The sequence below is a fragment of the Brachyhypopomus gauderio genome, chromosome 5 (assembly GCF_052324685.1).
Source record: "Brachyhypopomus gauderio isolate BG-103 chromosome 5, BGAUD_0.2, whole genome shotgun sequence".
Lineage (NCBI taxonomy): Eukaryota > Metazoa > Chordata > Actinopteri > Gymnotiformes > Hypopomidae > Brachyhypopomus > Brachyhypopomus gauderio.
In genome coordinates, this window is record NC_135215.1 from 21,740,406 (window position 1) to 21,759,861 (window position 19,456).

Below are 19,456 nucleotides of genomic sequence, written 5' to 3' on the forward strand. Positions count from 1 at the left end.
TCTTCACAGATGAAAGCAGGTTCACACTGAGCATGTGACAGATGTGACAGAGTCTGGAGACGCCGTGGAGAGCGATCTGCTGCCTGCAGCATCCTTCAGCATGACTGTTTTGGCAGTGGGTCAGTAATGGTGTGGGGTGGCATTTCTTTGGAGGGCCGCACACAGCCCTCCATGTGCTCACCAGAGGTAGCCTGACTGCCATTAGGTACAGAGATGAGATCCTCAGACCCCTTGTGAGACCATATGCTGGTGCGGTTGGCCTTGGGTTCCTCCTAATGCAGGACAATGCTAGACCTCATGTGGCTGGAGTGTGTCAGCAGTTCCTGCAAGATGAAGGCATTGAAGCTATGGACTGGCCCACCCGTTCCCCAGACATGAATCCGATTGAGCACATCTGGGACATCATGTCTCGCCCCATTCACCAACGTCACATTGCACCACAGACTGTCCAGGAGTTGGCGGATGCTTTAGTCCAGATCTGGGAGGAGATCCCTCAGGAGACCATCCGCCACCTCATCAGGAGCATGCCCAGGCGTTGTAGGGAGGTCATACAGGCACGTGGAGGCCACACACAATACTGAGCAATTTTGACTTGTTTTACGGACATTACATCAAAGTTGGATCAGCCTGTAGTGTGTTTCTCCACTTTAATTTTGTGTGTGGCTCCAAATCCAGGCCTCCATTGGTTAATAAATTTGATTTCCATTGATGGTTTTTGTGTGATTTTGTTGTCAGCACATTCAACTTTGTACAGAACAAAGTATTCAATGAGAATATTTCATTCATTTAGATCTAGGATGTGTTATTTGAGTGTTCCCTTTATTTTTTTGAGCAGTGTATATATATATGTGTGTGTGTGTGTGCTTGTGTGTGTGTGTGTGTGTGTGTGTGTGTGTGTGTGTGTGTGTGTGTGTGTGTGTGTGTGTGTGTCACATATCATGTTTATTAGTTTACCTATTGGGAAATTTTCTAGCGATAGAAACTGCTTCTTAGTAGTTGCTCCCAGGGCCACAACACATTGTATTAAAAATCAGTTGTTAATATGTATGCCACTCACATATTGACGGTAAAGTATTTTGATGTGATCATCCAAAATATATTCCTGTACTCCTGTTTGCTGTATACAAGTACTCATCTGCTACAAAAGCAGTTTATTTGCTTTGCTTGCTGTACACTTACTGCAGGCGTGAGCTGGTTCCGGTATACTTTCTCAAGGCAAATCTTTTCTTCTTGGAGACTGAAAAGTATGCAGAAACACATACAGAAGTACATAGAAACATACGTGAGCATCTTTTTCATAGAAATCAGTGAGTGACAAATATATTTACAAGAAAGAGGAACATGAAAAAAAAGGTTCCACGTTTTTGTTAGCTGCAGCTTGTTGCAATTGTAGTAATATTCAGGGCTGTGTTTGCTTGTTGCAATCAGTGGTGTTTTGGGCTGTGTGTGCTTGCTCAGCGTGTTTAATTGTGACGGGCAGGGAGTGCGAAATAAAATGGAAGCGATCACGCCAAGTCTCAGGGAAAAAGGATGGTTTAATGAGTGCACAAACCGAAAACCCGTGACGCAATCCAAATCAAGGATATAATGACCAGCAGTCAACTGGTACAAAGACAAGACATATATAGACAAACAAACGACCCTCAGGTGAGACAGATCGCGAGCCTCGCCCACCTGAGGGACGAACACAGCACAACAAGACAACTGCCGCTGTAGACGGTTGCGACCAGTAGGGGGCCCGCCGTACCGTGACGTTAAGCAATTAGGGAAAAAACTTGTTGCTGGAACAGCAACACCTACATTGTTTTGACTGATTCAGTTATTCAATTCTGAGTGTTTGAGTGTTTTTAGGCATTTATGTTCTACAGAATGAAAACAAGTTGGGAATCTGAACTCAAATGAGGAAAAATGCCATAAAAGCAAATAACTGAATTCTCAACAGTTATATGAAATGCTCTGTGGAGCTTTGTTCTTTTAACATATGCTAATGGTCAGTTTTTCATGGATTTCAAATCCAACCATGCAATGTAATACGTTCGTATAAAATTCAGTAATCTTATAAACAGTAAAGCCCACTGTGCTATGGGCTCGGGAGAGGCAGCTCCAGCTGCTGTGAATGACAGTACAGTGGGGAAGGTGAATTCCTGAACCGGCTACGGATGAAGGATTTTCATAGGCGTCTGCAGAAAGCCCATCTGGGTCTCATGTGCTCATTGCCTTACGGAGGAAAATTATCCTTTCTGGCAAAAAACACTGTCACAACAATGTGGACTCAAAGAATAATATACGATTGATCTATACTGTGCACTTCAGCGACATGAAAGAATGCAGTGAGTGGCGATTTTAATTACAGACATTCTTTCATTATTTCATATGACATAAATATCATATCTACTGGTACACAGCCAAAGGCTCAGACCTTCCATATACTGGCAGTCCTCCCTCCCTTACATGTATCCTTATCCTGACCTATGATAAGAATGGAGGAAATAGCTTCTCTCCTCCAGTACACTTTTCATTTCTGTACAAAAGCATCTGCTTTTTGGCAGGGGTGTTGGGTGTAACACAGCACGTGGTGTTCCTTCACATGCTGTGTTTTGGAGGCGTGGTTGACCTTTGGGACACAGGGATATTGAGAGGGGGCATACGGAGGGGAAAGAACAGACTGGCGTGGTGTCTGCAGCCTTTAGCAGCCAGAACAAAGATGCTGGGCTGACTTCACTCGCCACAGTCACACACACGCACAAATATCTGGTGTCTTCTAGGGCAAAGGTATTGGTTTGATTTCACTTGCCTTAGTCACACTGTTACTTAGAAAATGAAACACGCAAATATACATTCCAAAGCCCCCCCACCCCATAGAGGCCCATCAGCCAACACAAGGGTCGGGTCAGAAGAGGCCTCTTACCACTCCAGCTGGTACTGCATCTGGTACTCCCTCTCCTCAGCCGCTCGGAGCTCGTTGTGGAACTGAAGGAGCTGCTTCCTCATTTGGCTGGATTCTGTGTCCTGGCCATCTGGGAACAGCTCGGCTGTCTCCAGCTCTTGTCGCTGACGCTCCAGCTTCATGCGGAAGTCTTTCGCCTTCTGCAGTAGATTTAGCTCGGACTCCTGAGACCTATCAGGGAAACACACAAACCCGCTGGCGGCTGCTATTTGGTAGGAATTTACAACATCCGAGCTGTTGCATGCTAGCTGTGCTGCTGTATTAATATGGAGCCGTTACTGGAGGGACGGTCCAGCGGGCGAGTCAGGTCTTACTTCTTCAGCGTGGCATGCAGCAGGCTGAAGCTGGCCTTTAGTCGCACCATTTTAGTCCCACTGATCTTCCCCAGTGAAAAGAGCTGAGGAGTTCAGAAAAACAAAAATCAACCCACTTCAAATATCAAGATTCCCTGAAGAATAAATATATCATGATTGTCTTGGATGTGCTTTAGCAGCATCTGCACCACATCCACATGTTTGTAGCTTCAGTCGAACTAGTGCTGCGTATCACCACACTTGAACAAAAACACAGACAGACAGACTAGAGATTCGAATGTGATTCATCTGGAAGCCGAGCAAACGAGCAAAAGATATTTTTCTTAATCTCAATGGGTTATCATGAGCATCGCAAATGGAGAACATCTGTGTTTGTTTCCACTAGAAACTCTGCGTCTGAACCTGTTTTGCAGCAGTGCAGCATTAAGAGCTCCTTGCTTTTCAGAATGCTTTATCCTTGACATATGGCCTTGATAGCCTACTGATGAAAGACAAATCAAGGGGCAACAGGTCTAAGCCGATGGCTGGAATATTTGCAGGCTTCACGGTAATGTCGTTTAGGCGCGCACCTTACACAGCATGCAGTATGCAGACGAGTCCAGCAGACTCAGCTGGCAAAGTAACCCTGAAGTGCTGCACTGCTGTGAGGGCCAGGCATGCATCTGTGTGGCGAGATCTAATTATGAACCCATTACTTGCTTTCCATTTTTCCAGCTAGAAAGAAAAGTCTATTTCTCCATTTGATATACAGGTACTCTAATATCATAAAATGGTAATATCAGTAGAATTTGGTAAAATGTGCTTATTTTTTTCAACAGGGTTTTTTAGGGTTAGGAGAACAAACTTTCTTTACTGATGCATTTAGCACTTGGTATTTTCATATTAAGGAATTTAAGTGAGTACCTGGCCTGAAATAATATAAAATATAATATGAATATACCAACAGTACACTCCAAAGCTATTAGACACATGGCAGACATCCATGGGGGGAACTGCTGGTCATGTATCTTCCCTGGCAGATTATCTTTGTTGCCAGTTTCTATTTCGGAGTTCTGTTTTTGGAAGATTATCTGAAGCAGGAACATTCTAAGCCAGAAGTAAGAGTTTACATTTAGCTCATGGGGATTAGGGCATGAGGCTTCCATGTGGAAGATGGGCTTTGAAGTGAGACCCTGATGGATCAAATTATGTGCTGTTAGAATTTAAATAAAAAACAATTAAAAGGGCTCAGTACAAAATACACTAAACATAGGTAATACAATAAGGCATCAGTAAGACCACACCTGTTATTATCATAAAATACCAGAAAATAAGAAAACCAGTGGGCAGAGTGCATGTGAATTAGTTCTGCTTTTGGAAGACCCCACTAGCACATGTAAACATGTAAATACACCAAGAGCACATGGAGCCAATCATGTAGCTGTATAATGGGAGACTGCGATTATGGATTTATTATAAGACTGCTCCTTCAAGAATGTGAACAGAAAATTCCCTTCAAACTCAAAGCAGATAATAGAAATCAGCAACATTACAGAAAACCGCAGGGAAGTCCTCTCTAAGTCCTCTCTAAGAGGAGATGAACTCTGTTGATGTTCTACGGAAATTCAACAGAAACTGCAAAAGGGAATCATTCCTCAGTGATGAGTCAGTGCTCTATGTACTGAGGAAAAGGTTGGGTTGCTAGCAGCTCTATTACAGTTCTTTCTACACTGCTGTGGAACGTACAATTACACAACAGCTCTGCCCCGCCCACCATTACACTCGTTGCCTCTGCTCTGATATTAATGGCACAGCGAATGCAGCGAGAAGCACTTGTGCTCTCACTCACTCAGCTCCTGCTCTCCTGCTACACCGGACAATGCCACTGATCCTGGCGTGTGTGTACAGTCTGCTGGCAACGGTGCTGCTGCAATCTGGCGCAGCGGTCGGCGGTGCCCCTGGCCTGGTGGAGAAAGCGCCTTTGCCTGACACCTGCCCCCAGGTGAGGATAATGCCCGCCGGCCAGTGTGGAGATGAAGAAGAATGCCCCTACCAGATCAGCCTCCCTCCCCTCACCATCCAGCTGCCCAAGCAGTTCCATATGCTGGAGAAGACCATGAAGGAGCTCCAGAGCCTGAAGGAGACAGTGAGGCAGCTGAGGAGCGTCTGTCTGGAGTGCAAAGAGCAGGCGGACATGGGCCAGCACAGGGGCAGCCCAGAGAAGTCAGGTGAGACCAGAAGGGACGGCGGGACGCTTGGCCGAAACAACGGCAGCTCAGGAGACACCATGCAAGACATGCAGCTGAGGATGAGCCGCATGGCAGCCAGTCTGAAGAACGCGCGAGGGCAGATCAACACCATGCAGGGGCGCCTGGACGAGCTCAGCCGCCAGAGCTTGGGGAAAATGGAGGCCATGGTGAACAGTAAGGTGGATAACATCACCAGTGTGATCAGCAGACTCAACAACACCTGCTCTACACAGTGTGCTGCAGTGGCTGCCCCAGCACGTAAGCAGTTTTTACTGAGCTAGTCACACGCACATACACACGATGTGCCATATATCCATTTATATATGAGTATATTATATACATATATATAAAATTAATATATATCTGAGTCAACATTAATGCTTCTATATGGCATGATTTTCATTGTAAAATGGGATATATGTAGTTTAACTGTCTGGGGAGTGCACGTATTTAACAGACACTTTCAACTAATGTTTTTATTCACAAAATTGAAGTATGCCTTTACCAATTTATCAGGAATCCCTGATGAAACTGAATAAGTCCCTCTCAATAATACTGGTTTTTCCCTCAATCTAAAACACAGCTGTTAAACTTTCTGGTCTGTTTTGAACTGAAAAGTTCCATGATTTATCCACAGTATGCAAAGGCACAGACACATTTATGTCTACTGTCAGCAAAGCAATTTATCTAAGATCTCAAAATTCTGATAAGCACAAATTTAAAAAAGTGTGCCAAAGAAACTTGTCTAAGATAACATTCTTTGAAAAAAAACCTCATATCCACCAGTCCAGCCAAGAAATAATTTAAGTTTGTATTTAATAAGCTTTTCTTCTATCGATACCTCAATAACCTTTGAGTGACCATAAATTAAGTTCAGTCTTGAAAATGAGAGTCTGACATGAACTGAGTGAACTGAAAAATCCCCATTTAATCATTTCTAGATATCATAGCACCCAGAGACTGCTCAGACTACCAGGTCATGGGGCAGAGGAAGAATGGAGTCTACCAGATAACCCCTGACCCCAGGAATGGGACCTTTCATGTGTTTTGCAACATGGAGTCATACGGTGGGGGCTGGACCCTGCTGCAGTACCGAATGAATGGTAGCTTAAATTTCAACCGCAACTGGACCGACTACAAGAAGGGCTTTGGGAATGTGCACGGGGAATTCTGGCTTGGTAATGACCGGATCCATCTGCTTACCAAGGCCAGAGACACAGTTCTACGCATCGAACTTGAGGATTTTGATGGAGTGCGCGAGTATGCAAAGTATGATGAGTTCTACGTGGCAAACGAGTTCCTCAAGTACCGTCTGTCTGTGAGTGGCTATTCCGGCACAGCTGGGGATGCCCTACACTTCAGCAAGCACTTCAATCATGACCAGAGGTTCTTCACCACCCCTGACAAGGACAACGACATGTACCCTTCGGGGAACTGCGGCAAGTACTATGAATCAGGCTGGTGGTTTGATGCCTGTATGTCGGCCAACCTCAATGGCAAGTACTACCACAAAAAATACAAAGGGAAGAGGAATGGCATCTTTTGGAGCACGTGGCACAACATGTCCAGCGAGTACTACCCAACAAACTACAGGCAAGCATTCAAAATGGTTAAGATGATGATCAGACCAAAAAACTATGCACCCTGAGCTAATGTGTGCATTACTAATAAAATCAGAGGGTTTCTATGCATTCAAGCACCTTATGACTTCAAAAAGGACAGTAGCTGGAAATAGATTTAAAAAAACAATAAGAGAAACTTAAAATCAAGATGCAAACAAACAAGCCAGAATAACAGAACTATGCATGAACATACAAACAGCTAGTCTTGAGTTAAATAAATAACCTCACATCAACAGACTCGCATATAGTGCCGACCTGAACATACAATCCAGCTCTACATGTCATTATGACTTATATCTGTCCAGTACTGCCATCTAATGTCAAATCGTATTATTGCATCCTAAAACCAATCGAAACGAGAATGGGTAATGTCAGAGGAAATGTACAGTATTTATTTATGGATTTTCAACATTTTTATACATAATATAAGAATACAACCATATTTAGTTTAAGAAGTGTTAAACTGGTGCCAACAAATTTTGGTATGTGTGTGACAATATGTTTGTGGTCAGAAAGGACATCATTGTAAATTGTATTTTCATGTTAACAAAACGGTATGTGAACTGAAGCACTTTTATCACATTTAGCTTTTATGTCTATTTTTTTCCTTGTTTTCTAGCCATTCATAAACATGAGATATTCAAATGTACATTAATCATGGTTTTTACTGAACTTTGCCCATTTTGTTTTAATCCTGCAAAATTTTTAAACTGTACAACTGCAATAAAACTGAAGTTAAGGGGAAGTTTTGCCCTCTTGAATTCATAATCTGCATTTCAGATTAAAAGAACTTAAAAATGGAAGAAAATATTTAACATTGTTTACAATAGATATTTTTAATATAAAAGTTCAATTTACAAAAAAAATACATAGTGGTAAAAAAGTTGGACTAGAGCAGCCCACAACTCAACCTACTTTGGAATAAATGTACAATCTTCACCAACTTTATTAGAAACATTTATTAGATAGAACTGGGTAGCTATGAAGCTAGATATTATACCCCAACTGTTGCAATTTTTGTTAGTAATTTCACACAAACTCTTCATCAATCTAGTTTCTGAACACAGGATCACTGTTGAGTGGATACCCTCAACCCAGCAGTGGTAAAGCTCACAAACACTAAAACACATATGTCACTACCATGTCACTGCTGCGTTAGGAATGATCCGCATTGACAGTGTGTGGTAAAGACTGATAGTATAAGTGTAAGATGGGATGAGTGTAAGTTGGCATTATCTAATAACATGGCTCTAACATGACTCTATGTGCAAGCTATGAACTTCTAATAACAAGAGTGAATAAATATAAAATCATTTAAACCAAATGTTCAGAGGAAAGTGAAAGACAAAAATACAGTGGAAACACTGTATGATCTTTGACTCCACACAGTCTTTGAGTGGTTCTTTGTTATCTATAACAGTCATCTTATTTCATAAATTGGGTATTATATTATTGAACTTACACCAAATTAAAATAAAAAAATAAAAAGGCCCACACACAATTTGTGTGTAATTTTGTGTCTATATATTTTTCTGCATCAGTTTTAACATAGCCTAAAGACTTGAAAGGTGTTGGGCTCATGAGAGAGCTGTGCTGTGTGAGAACCTCTACCTCCTCCAGGCACTGCAGAGCTGGACTGACTGAGATGGGGCTAGGACGCTCTTCCTGTGAATCGGTCTCTGGAGCTAACGCACGGATAGGCTCCTCCAGCTCCCGCTCCTCATGGCCGCTGGCTGGAGTGCTGCCCCCTTCTGGCTCACTCATGCTCTACAAACACACACGAAAATGCTGGAGAGTACGTTCACATTTGGCTGACCAATAAGGTTTGCACTTGGGGATATTTTACTGGGACTCTCTGTTGTACATTTCTCTGAAAGCGTCAGCATGAGGTAAACCTCGATAAAACATCAAGAACAGAAAACAACAAGGGAAAAATCATTCTGAACAAATCCAATTACAGATATGTAAATGGAATTTACAAACACTACAAAAGGACGCAGTTCTAGTTTGGAACCAGCACCATGTTTTTATTTATTGGTTGGTAATAAGAGAATGTCGGGATAAACTGGTACAGTTTCCCTTCTTTGTTTGCACATAGACTATGCGACAGTGACGTGGTCCACAAGTGGAGTTGCCACCCGTCTGTTATAGCACGGGATCATCACGTCTTGGGAAAATAAAATGCTTAGTGAATCAATACGGGGCGGGATCATGTGTCATTTCATACACATTATTTCATACATATATCAGCACAGCGATGAGAATAAACTTAGCAGCGAATAAAAACAAATCCGTCCGAGAGAGAGAGAGAGAGAGAATTACTACTTGCTCCAGATAAATATTTTTCCCTTTCAGTCTTTTATAGTAATTAATTAAAGGGGGGCACAGATTGTTTACATGTTAAGTTAAGGTATGTTAGTTATTCTGCTATGTGTTTCTACTGTTTCTACATAGTTAACCTACGTTATACGTTAGATACCGGTAACGTAGCTAGTTAATTAATTAAAAAAGCAAGCTAACTAATAGCTAGTTCACATCGAAGGATGAACATCCGTCTATTGACAAATATTAACTAGCGTATATCAAAAATAGTTCACATCGTACATTTTACGTAAATGCTTAACGACTATCGCTATGGGAAGAAATCAATTACAAAATTACAAGCTTAGATGTTCTCAACTCTTAATTAGCTAATCCAATTATCTAACGCTAAATAGCTAGCTCTATAGAATAGCTAGCCAAATGAATGTAGCTAAGATAGTTAGTTATATAGCATTAGGTGCATTAGGCCTGCCATACTAATTTAACATTAACGCTAGCTAACAGCTAACTCGTTTAAAGTGGTTTCATTTTTACTGGCTTTGACTTACCGTCACGTATTTCTAATGCAGGTTTTCTACATATAATTAAAGTCAGGCTGGCAATTAAAACAAAGTAAAAAAAAACATACTATATAGGTATGTCTGCTTCTATAACCCCACTTTTAAAACGTTTCGTGGTGTTAAATCTCAGTCTCTCTTTGGTCCAAAGCGTTGGTCTGTCCCCATAGTAACCTTAATGTTAGAAGGAGTTAGTTGCTGAAATATAATGTCCACTAGAGGACGCCCAATGTCCATATGTAGAACACTTTACCCACTTATACAGGGTTTCAAGTGTCCTCTTACAATATTATACATTTTAAAACCTAGTATTTATGTGTGTGCGTGTTAGGTATACAATACACAATCATCCTACACACACAAACGCTATAGTTTGATCACAGATTTGATGTGTTTGCGTCTCCTTTCCACTCGTTTTTAAAATTTACCATTTTGTTTGTTTGGTAGTTAGCCTACATGACTGCTAAAACAGAGCTGACATAAAACCGGTGCGTTGTTTAACGTAGTAGAATTAAGTTCAAAGTAGGTTCAATGCAGTTAAACGATTTTTTTAAATAATCATTAAAAAATAAACACAGAGAATCAAAGAACAATGTAAAGACGCAGCTTTCAATTTAAAGTCAATAGTGTTTGAGTGTGCGTGATAAATAAACAGCTAAGAATAGCGACTGTGTTACACTGCTAAGAAATGAGCTCAAATGGATTTATAATAACAGGGGCCACTATATGCAAGACGTCAAAACCATACACACCTTCCACGTATGCTGTGCGAACCTAACACTTGGGGTAGATCGTATCAGCCAATCTTAGCTAAATAGTATTTTTCTTCATTACCTTTAGGTGGTGCTGTTGTTCTTAGGTCCACAAAAGTCCAAGACTTTTACTTTTACTTATAGTGTACCTTGATATACTTCAAGGTATGTAACAGCAAATAAAACGACACGGATGTCAAAATTATAGATAATTCTGACGTCTTTATTAGCTCAAATACAGAGAGGGTTTGCCCCCATATTAGCCCATTTATAACAATCACCTCAGATAATATGGGTTTATATGACTGCTACATAGGCTAATCAGCCTTTTCAGTCTCAATGTGTTTAGCAGTAAATCTATGGTTTCTTTAACCAGTTGTGATTGTGTCTTAGTATACAGTCTTTGACTAAGCATCTACTTTTCACTTCTCGTTTTTTTTTTAAGGATGTGAGGTAAAATGTGCTGTTTTGCAGAATGAGAAACTGCCTTAGTTTAGGGAGTAGTTTTGAAAATCTGAGCTTTGATTCCAGAACTACATTTAAGTAATTTAGAAAATTGTCTTCTTATATATTAAGCAAAATGCTAAATCCACCCAAACCATGTGCCAATCATCTGGTGGAACAGTCCTGAATAGAAAACATCTGTGGCTTTATGAATCATTGTGTCCAGTAAAGAGTGGAAGTCTCCTTACACAGACAGAACTTTATGAGCAGACTCAGCATGCCCCCAGCAGTAACCTAGCAGAAGAAATCAGACACAGCACAGGAAGTTCCATGTGGAGCAGGATGGGCAGAGGGAGTGGGGAGGGGCTAGTAATGTAAAGATGTAGATTTTTAGATAGAAAAGACATGAGAACATAACAGAGAAACAGAAAATGAAAGGTGCTATGGTTAAAGAGAGATGGAATGTCTGAATGATCACAGAAAAAAAGCAGTGTGAAAGAATCATTCTGGAATCACTGCTAAGTTCTGTCTATCATGTCTGCATGGAAGATGGGAGAAATTACCCATGAGACAGAACCATGGGTTTCTCCTCTCTCTGTTTCCCCCCCTCTCTCCTCTTTCTCTCTCACTCTCTCTCCTCTCTCTCTGCCTCTCTCTCTCTCTCTCTCTCTCTCTCTCTCTCTCTCTCTCTCTCTCTCTCTCTCTCTCTCTCTCTCTCTCTCCATTCAGCCACAGCTATCCCACAGCTAACCCACAGCTATCCCACAGCTAACCCAAGCAGTATTTTTTCCATAGTTTCCCTAAGGGGAAGTTGAGTCCAGGACAGATTCTGTAAATGCACATCTGTAAAATCTATACAGGAGCCATCTGAGCACAGACATACATGCATTCAGACCCCTCCAGTCTGAGAAACACAAACTCTGAGAAACACATGAGTTAGGAGGAAAAACAGACATGCCTGGTTCAATGTAGTTTTAATATATAAGCATGCGCTAGAGCAGAGAGATGTTATTAACCCAAAAGACACTTTAATTGAAGCTGGTGAAACTATAATTTTGTCATCTGTACTTGTTCAGTTAACTTCTGAACTTTCTACACAGATGCACTGAAAAATGAAAATGACTAAAACTGATGCCATTTCGTTTCCTAGGGAATTTTCGCATTACTGTAAAAAACAGTATTACCCTAATTTAACCCAAATGGTGGAATTGTGTTCACTTTTAGATTGAAAGGATGTTGTCATGTCTCATAGCAAATTGGTGACTGAGATTGGGTGTGGCAAAACAGTCCTGTTATTCCATATTTTAGTTTAAATAATTGCCCTTTTTTTGTTTGTTTTTGTAACTTACTATAATGCAGCCCAAACCCCTTATTACAATATGTAAATTAAAAAATAATTAGAAATCAAATAGTTTAAGTAAATCACCCTTTTTTCTTGTCTTTGGTTTAAAAGATGAGTGAAACTCCATGGGTCTTAGAAAAAGCATGGTGTAATATACTGTGTAATTATAGTGAAGCCAAAATTACAGTGTTGGAGATACGGAACTTGGACAGACGTGATCTCACTGAAACTCAAAGCTATGAAAATGTTTTGGCCTGGGAATTATAAAGAATAGGAACCCTCATAAACACCACAGAGGCAGAGAAAGAATTTAATGAGTCATAACAGCAATTCTTAAACTGCTTGAAACTTGTTTTTAAAACATATATGCAGGCAAATATAGGGGATGCGCATAGTAGAGTTGAGCCAATCGATGTTGACACTGGTAAAGGAGTCTGCTCTTAGTATCATATATAAGACTATCTCTCAGGCACCCAATGTACCTAACCCTTCTAGTTTACTGGGTCTGACTCCTTATGAATTCCCACTTAGAGCACCTTTAGGGAACCGGTCTAGTGAGTGGAGGTTGTGGGTTCGATACCCAGGACTGAGCCCATGACTGAGGTGCCCTTGAGCAAGGCACCTAACCACAACTGCTCCTTGAGCGCTGGGCTAGGGCTGCCCACCACTCTGGGCATGTGTGCACCACAGCCCTAGTAATCACTAATGTGTGTGTGTGTGTATGTGTGTGTTCTAACTGCACAGATGGGTAAATGCAGAGGACAAATTTCGATTGAGGTGAAAATCACAATTGACAAATATGGCACGTTTCATGTTAATACATACAAAATACTAAAGACTAAAACAGAGATGATACTAAAGTATTAAAAATCACACAGACATACCTTAATGTGCAGACAGTGTCAAACTGCTTAGGACATTACAGGCAAATTCTACATTTAATAGTACTAACCAGTCCAAAAGGTTCAGGTACTAAGTAGTGTGTTAACACAAACAAATCTAGTCTGACATTCGTGGCATATCTGTCACAGATTAACAGTACAAAGTTGGTACTCCCTAACACCAGGTCTCTGGCCAACAAATATTTTGTAGTGAATGATCTTGTGAGCTAATACAAACTATATTTAATGTGTTCCAAAGAAATGTAGCTAGCAGAAAGCTATAGAGCAATTGTTCTTAATGAGGCAGCCCCTCCAGGTTTTCTCCATTTGCTTTTTTGCTTCATTTGCTCTTTTGTGCCATGTTAGAGAATCTACACACACTCTGACCACATTCAGGATTTGGTCATTACTGAGGGTCTCAACATGTTTAACATTATTGTTAAGAATTTGACATGTTGACCTCTCCTCATCCCAGCTCTGTTTTCATTTAAAAAACATAAATGAGTATACATGTGATCAGCTAATGAAAGCAATAGGTGTGCCACCATCCAGAAGTACAGACTATACTCCTGGGTCATTTCAGCTTGAAAATGTATGTCAAGTTGTTGCACTGTTAAGAAGTAAGAAGATGCTGTTCAAACACAAGCTTCCATGAAGAAGCTCCATGACCGTAAAAGAGAGTGTAGGAAAACTGAACACAATTGAAGAAGAAGGCAAATGTCTAATCCACTTTAATATCTGTAAAGGCTTTCTATTTTTAACCGTAAGTTAAGTAGGGCTAGACAGTCTCATCTCTGTTAGATCATTAACAGGAACATCAATGTATACATTTTTTTTCCATTTTCTTTTTTCATATCTGCTCTTACAAAGGTCCAGGACAGAGGTGGTGGGAATAAATGACATATTTGATATTCTGATATTTTAAACATTTTATAGGGGCAGTAAGAGGATTCTTTAAGGATGTGATTAGTTTTCTTAGTAGATTTTTCAATCTCTCTATTAATGCCTCAGAAGATGGGTCTCATAACAACAGGTGATGTCAAGAAGTCAGTAACAGCTAAGAGTAACATCAGCCTTGCAGACTCTATAAACACTTGCACTTGCACTTCATCAGGACATAAACTACATAGTGTAAACTGTGTGCTGTTTTGGACTTGCTCTTTATCTTAATCCTCATAAAGGATTGTATTTGCAATCTAATGGCTCTTGAACTTTTATCTTGTGATAAAAAATTTCAGGACCCTCTCCACATCTGTCTGCATCTGTACTCAATTCTTTTTTATTATGACAAGAAGGTAGAGCCATAAATGTCTGCAGTTATGCAAACTGATGAGATGTCTGGGAACTTTGAATCCAGCTATCCCCAGCTATTCCCAGTACAGTGCATGCACCAGCCCCCTCCCCCACTATCCATGAGTATGATTTACCTCAAAAAGCCAGTGCCTTCTTGGTTTGATTTTGATTGAGTGTTTTTGTACTTTTACACTGCACACTTGGACAATTCAGAAAAAGCTTAGATGGCTTTTATAATTTCCAGCTTAATCTGCTACATGTAACCAAATGCCATTCATCACCTCTCAATACCAGGTGTTCATGAGTCCAAAAAAGTGGGAAAGAGGCATCAAGTAGACAAGCACATGAAGCATGAAAATGTTCAATATTAGAGTATAATATATAGAGTACACCTTAGAGTTGCACAATAGAATGAACAAATGTGGAAGGAACAAAGTAGAAGGCAGAAGCAGAAGGAAGATAGAAGCACTGTGCTGGAGAAGGGCGCATCTAACAGTACTTGGTGCAATGCTGTACAAATGGTAAGGAACATTCCTGTGTCTTTACAGAAACCTTTCTCTGCTCAGCAGAGATATGATTTTAAGGATCAGGAATTGTTAGCTGTTAAACGTGCCTTGTCAAGTCAGATGGGCTGTTTTCTTTTTTTATCAGATTTTTATTCTTTCCTACCACAACTTGAATGAACTCCTCACTAGTTTCCTCAAACCTCTTCTTATCCCCAACATACATAATCCCAAATCTCTGTGCAGTCTTTATAACGGGTTATTATATTAACATTATTCTTGTTATTGCAGGGTTGCCAACTTTTCAAGATCACTTGGAGTGAGATTTGAACCTGGGGGGGGGGGGGGGGGAGGTGGTGAGTGTAAATTGTTGAGGGGGGGGGGGGGGTGGCGAATGTAAAATGGACACAAATTAAGTATTATATCGCGATCGATCAATCGCCAGTGGTTGGCGCCAGAGCGAACTAGTAACTCATTGAATCCTAGATATGGATCAGAGGTAAAAACTCCACTCAGATAGGGACTTGAACCCAAGAGCCCAGTGCTGAGAGGCAAACGTGTTAACCACCAAGCAGAGCCGGCCCTGACCAATGTGGTGCCCTAGGCGAGATTTTGGTTGGCGCCCCCTGCATCATCAATCATCGGGTTTTGACAGTCACACAGACACCGCAAAGCTTTATGTTTTTGATAAATATTTTTTTTATTTTAGAACGAAAACAGTAAAATCAGTATTAAAGAAACAAATAAAAACCAAATGAATTATAAATATGACAGTATAACAATAAATCTATTGCTCAAAAAATATTTGAAAACTATTTTAGATAAAGTAGTGCAGAGAACAACTTTTAACGAAACGTAATTTGTTGACGGGGGAGGAGCCTCCCGTCCACACGAAAACGGCGTTTTCGGTCACCGAAAACGGAGGTTTTTGAAAACGCCTTCAAGGGGGAGACTTTTGAAAACTCCGGTCTCGGCGTTGTCGTGTGGACGGGGAAAACGCATGTTTAGGAAAACGCTGACGTCACATAGTGAGTCTGCGCATGTCTTTTTTTTGTTTACATTCGCTCAGCTTGTTCAGCATGGATACGCAGCTGATACGCAGCCGTGAAACGCTGCAATTAACATGCCAGCCCAGTAGAGGGCGATCGTACTTCCCACAGAATGACATCAAAACACTTGAAGAATCAAATTAAATCAAATATATTTGTATAAAGCTTTTCACAACACACGTCACAAAGCGCTTTACAGGATTTACAAAGTTAACAATAATGTAGCGTGTAGTGCAGATGATTGATTCAGGGAACGAGCAATTTTAAATACTTGCTTTCTTTATTAGAAAGCAGCCCTGTTTCAACACAACGGGTAATGCTTGTGAACTCGGACTTACACATACATTGAATGGGTGCGGGGTATCGAATGAGTACGAACACACGGGGGTGGTAGGTTTGACAAGCACATTAAAACACTCATACATACATCGATTAGAAGCTTACATTGTACAGACACATTCATCACATAGCACTTAATCACAAGCACATTACAGACATTATAATACTAAACTTAGCGACCAAATATGACACGAAAGGGATTATGGGAACGATTTGAAAAAACTGAACGCCGCGCATTTAGGCGCCTCCGCTGTGTTATGTAATGCGAAAGTAACATTAAATTAAACTGTACACATGTTAATAATCCGCCAATTGCAGTGACAACGAAAGCAATCACGGAGCTGTCCATGCTGAACAAGCTGAACGAATGTAAACAAAAAAAAGACTTGCACAGAATCCCTATGTGACGTCAGCGTTTTCCTAAACATGCGTTTTCCCCGTCCACACGACAACGCCGAGATCGGAGTTTTCAAAAGTCTCCACCTTGGAAGGCGTTTTCAAAAACCTCCGTTTTCGTGTGGACGGGAGGCTAAAACGGAGACAAAAACCTTCGTTTTTAAAAACCTCCGGTGTCGTGTGGACGGAGATATTTTTGAAAACGGAGACAAAAACCTCCGTTTTTAAAAACCTCCGGCGTCGTGTGGACGGGAGGCTAAAACAGAGACAAAAACCTCCGTTTTTAAAAACCTCCGGCGTCGTGTGGACGGGGCCTTAGAGGGGAACCAGCTCTCGTTGTTCACTTAAAAGAGCCGGCTCTTTGAACCGGTTCGTTCGCGACCGACACATCACTAATAATGACGACGAGTGCTAGTTATGAGTCAATCAATCAATCAATCAAAGTTTATTTGTATAGCGCTTTTAACAACTCAAGTTGTCGCAAAGCAGCTTTACAGGGTTTACAAGGTTAACAATACTATGGGTCCAGAACCCTAATGAGCAAGCCAAAGGCGACAGTGGCGAGGAAAAACTCCCTATGATGGTGGGGAATAGGAAGAAACCTCGGGAGAACCAAGACTCAAAAGGGAACCCATCCTCCATTGGGCGGCCCGTTAACACACAAATACACAAGTCACACATAATTCACACAATCAGACTAAGTAAAAGGTAGAATTGAAAGTTCTGGGTTTTGATATTGTCACTGTAAATGTCTGTTGATGAATGCCAGGCTTTCATTCCGTGTCGGAGCAGTGATGCTGGTATTGTAGGCTCCGACTGCAGTGTTACTCCCCAGGTGAACCCCGGTATCAGCACATCCACCGGCAGCCAGACCATCCCCCAGGTGCCTGCAGGTGCCTGTATCCAATCGTCTTGGGTAGAGCCATGCAAGAAGATAGATAATACAGACTGAGTGGACATGAATTTAAACCACCGTTGATTTAAATGTACGTAGCTCACGTGCCAGTGATCAGCATGTGGCTCCGGCAGACTAATCTATAGCAGCATAACTAAAGGGAGAGGTTCAGAGGTGACCACAGGCATGAGGGCTCACTGAAACATTGCTTTCCAGTCAAGTCATAGTCACAAATAGAGTGATGCCAAGACACAGCTGGATGACAGCATCAACATCTCAGATCACCAGAAATCTCAACGTCTGGGGGCCCCCAAGCCCCTACACCTTACAAGGGGAATTTTAGCTGAAGGCTTGACTAAACAGGTGAGTCTTAAGTCTAGATTTAAAGATTGGAACTGTGTCAGAGTCTCGGATTGGAGCTGGAAGGCTATTCCATAATTGAGGGGCTTTAAAAGAGAAAGCTCTGCCTCCGGCTGTAGTTTTACTAATTTTTGGAACTACGAGAAATCCAGCATTTTGGGAGCGCAAAGGGCGAGATGGGTTGTAGTAATCAATGAGTTCACTCAGATATTGTGGGGCAAGACCATTTAACGCCTTATAGGTTAACAGGAGAACTTTAAATTCAATGCGATATTTAATCGGCAGCCAGTGTAGTGCGGCGAGAGTGGGACTAATATGATCGAATTTCCTAGCCAGCCTTGGTTAGGACTCTAGCTGCGGCATTTTGTACAAGTTGTAGCTTCTTTATGGACTGTTTAGAGCATCCAATTAGAAGACTATTACAGTAGTCCAATCTCGACGAGACAAAAGCATGAACTAGCTTCTCTGCATCAGCTAAGTAAGTAAGTAAGTGTCTCAGCTTGGCAATATTACGTAAATGGAAAAAGGCAGCCTTAGTGACATTGCATACATGTGTGTCAAATGAAAGATCAGAATCAATAGTGACACCTAAACTTTTTGCAGTAGATTTTGGTGTTACTGAAAAACCATCTAGGGTAAGGGGAATATCAGCCCAATTGCTTCTAACAGCTTTAGGCCCAAGAATCAGTACCTCAGTCTTGTCAGAATTTAGTTTAAGAAAATTAGACGCCATCCAGTTTTTAATATCCTGGACGCAGTTCTCAATCTTGAGAGTTGTGGTGGTATCATCTGGATTAGAAGATATATACAACTGAGTATCATCTGCGTAGCAATGGAAGCTAATACCATGCCTACGAATGATAGTGCCCAGTGGTAGCATATATAATGAGAATAATATGGGGCCCAGTACAGATCCTTGTGGGACACCATACTTTACTTTAGAATGCTCAGAGCATTCGTTATTTACTAGCACAAATTGGTAACGATCTGTCAGGTAGGACCTGAACCAGGAGAGTGCTTGACCTCTTATGCCAATGAGTGTCTCCAGTCTATTAAGTAGAATATTATGATCAATGGTGTCAAAAGCAGCACTGAGGTCTAGCAGTATGAGAAACGAAATGTGTCCTTTATCAGAGGATATTAAGAGATCATTCAGTACTTTAGTTAGTGCTGTTTCAAGCGAACTAGTTTCAAAGAAAAACATCACTGCTA

General features: G+C 41.2%; 2 protein-coding genes across 4 annotated transcripts in view; one reads left to right on the forward strand and one right to left on the reverse strand.

Moving 5' to 3' along the window:
* ccdc146 (coiled-coil domain containing 146) overlaps positions 1-10,760 on the reverse strand; it is a 36,981-nt gene extending 26,221 nt beyond the window's left edge. The window contains exons 1-5 of one of the 3 annotated variants that reach the window (XM_077006466.1): positions 10,743-10,760; positions 8,723-8,878; positions 3,262-3,344; positions 2,909-3,118; positions 1,180-1,237 (exon numbers count right to left, since the gene is read on the reverse strand). In XM_077006466.1, the coding sequence (XP_076862581.1) occupies positions 1,180-1,237; positions 2,909-3,118; positions 3,262-3,344; positions 8,723-8,875 (504 nt within the window). In that variant the 5' untranslated portion in view covers positions 8,876-8,878; positions 10,743-10,760. Of the gene's footprint in view, positions 1-1,179; positions 1,238-2,908; positions 3,119-3,261; positions 3,345-8,722; positions 8,879-8,975; positions 9,022-9,981; positions 10,437-10,742 lie in introns of those variants that run through there. The other 2 variants (XM_077006464.1, XM_077006465.1) reach the window with 2 other exon arrangements.
* Positions 4,993-7,856, forward strand: fgl2a (fibrinogen-like 2a). The gene is made up of 2 exons (XM_077006472.1): positions 4,993-5,747; positions 6,431-7,856. The coding sequence occupies exons 1-2, from the start codon at positions 5,120-5,122 to the stop codon at positions 7,135-7,137; spliced, it is 1,335 nt and encodes a 444-aa protein (XP_076862587.1). The 5' UTR covers positions 4,993-5,119; the 3' UTR covers positions 7,138-7,856.
* Positions 10,761-19,456: the final 8,696 nt, after the last annotated feature.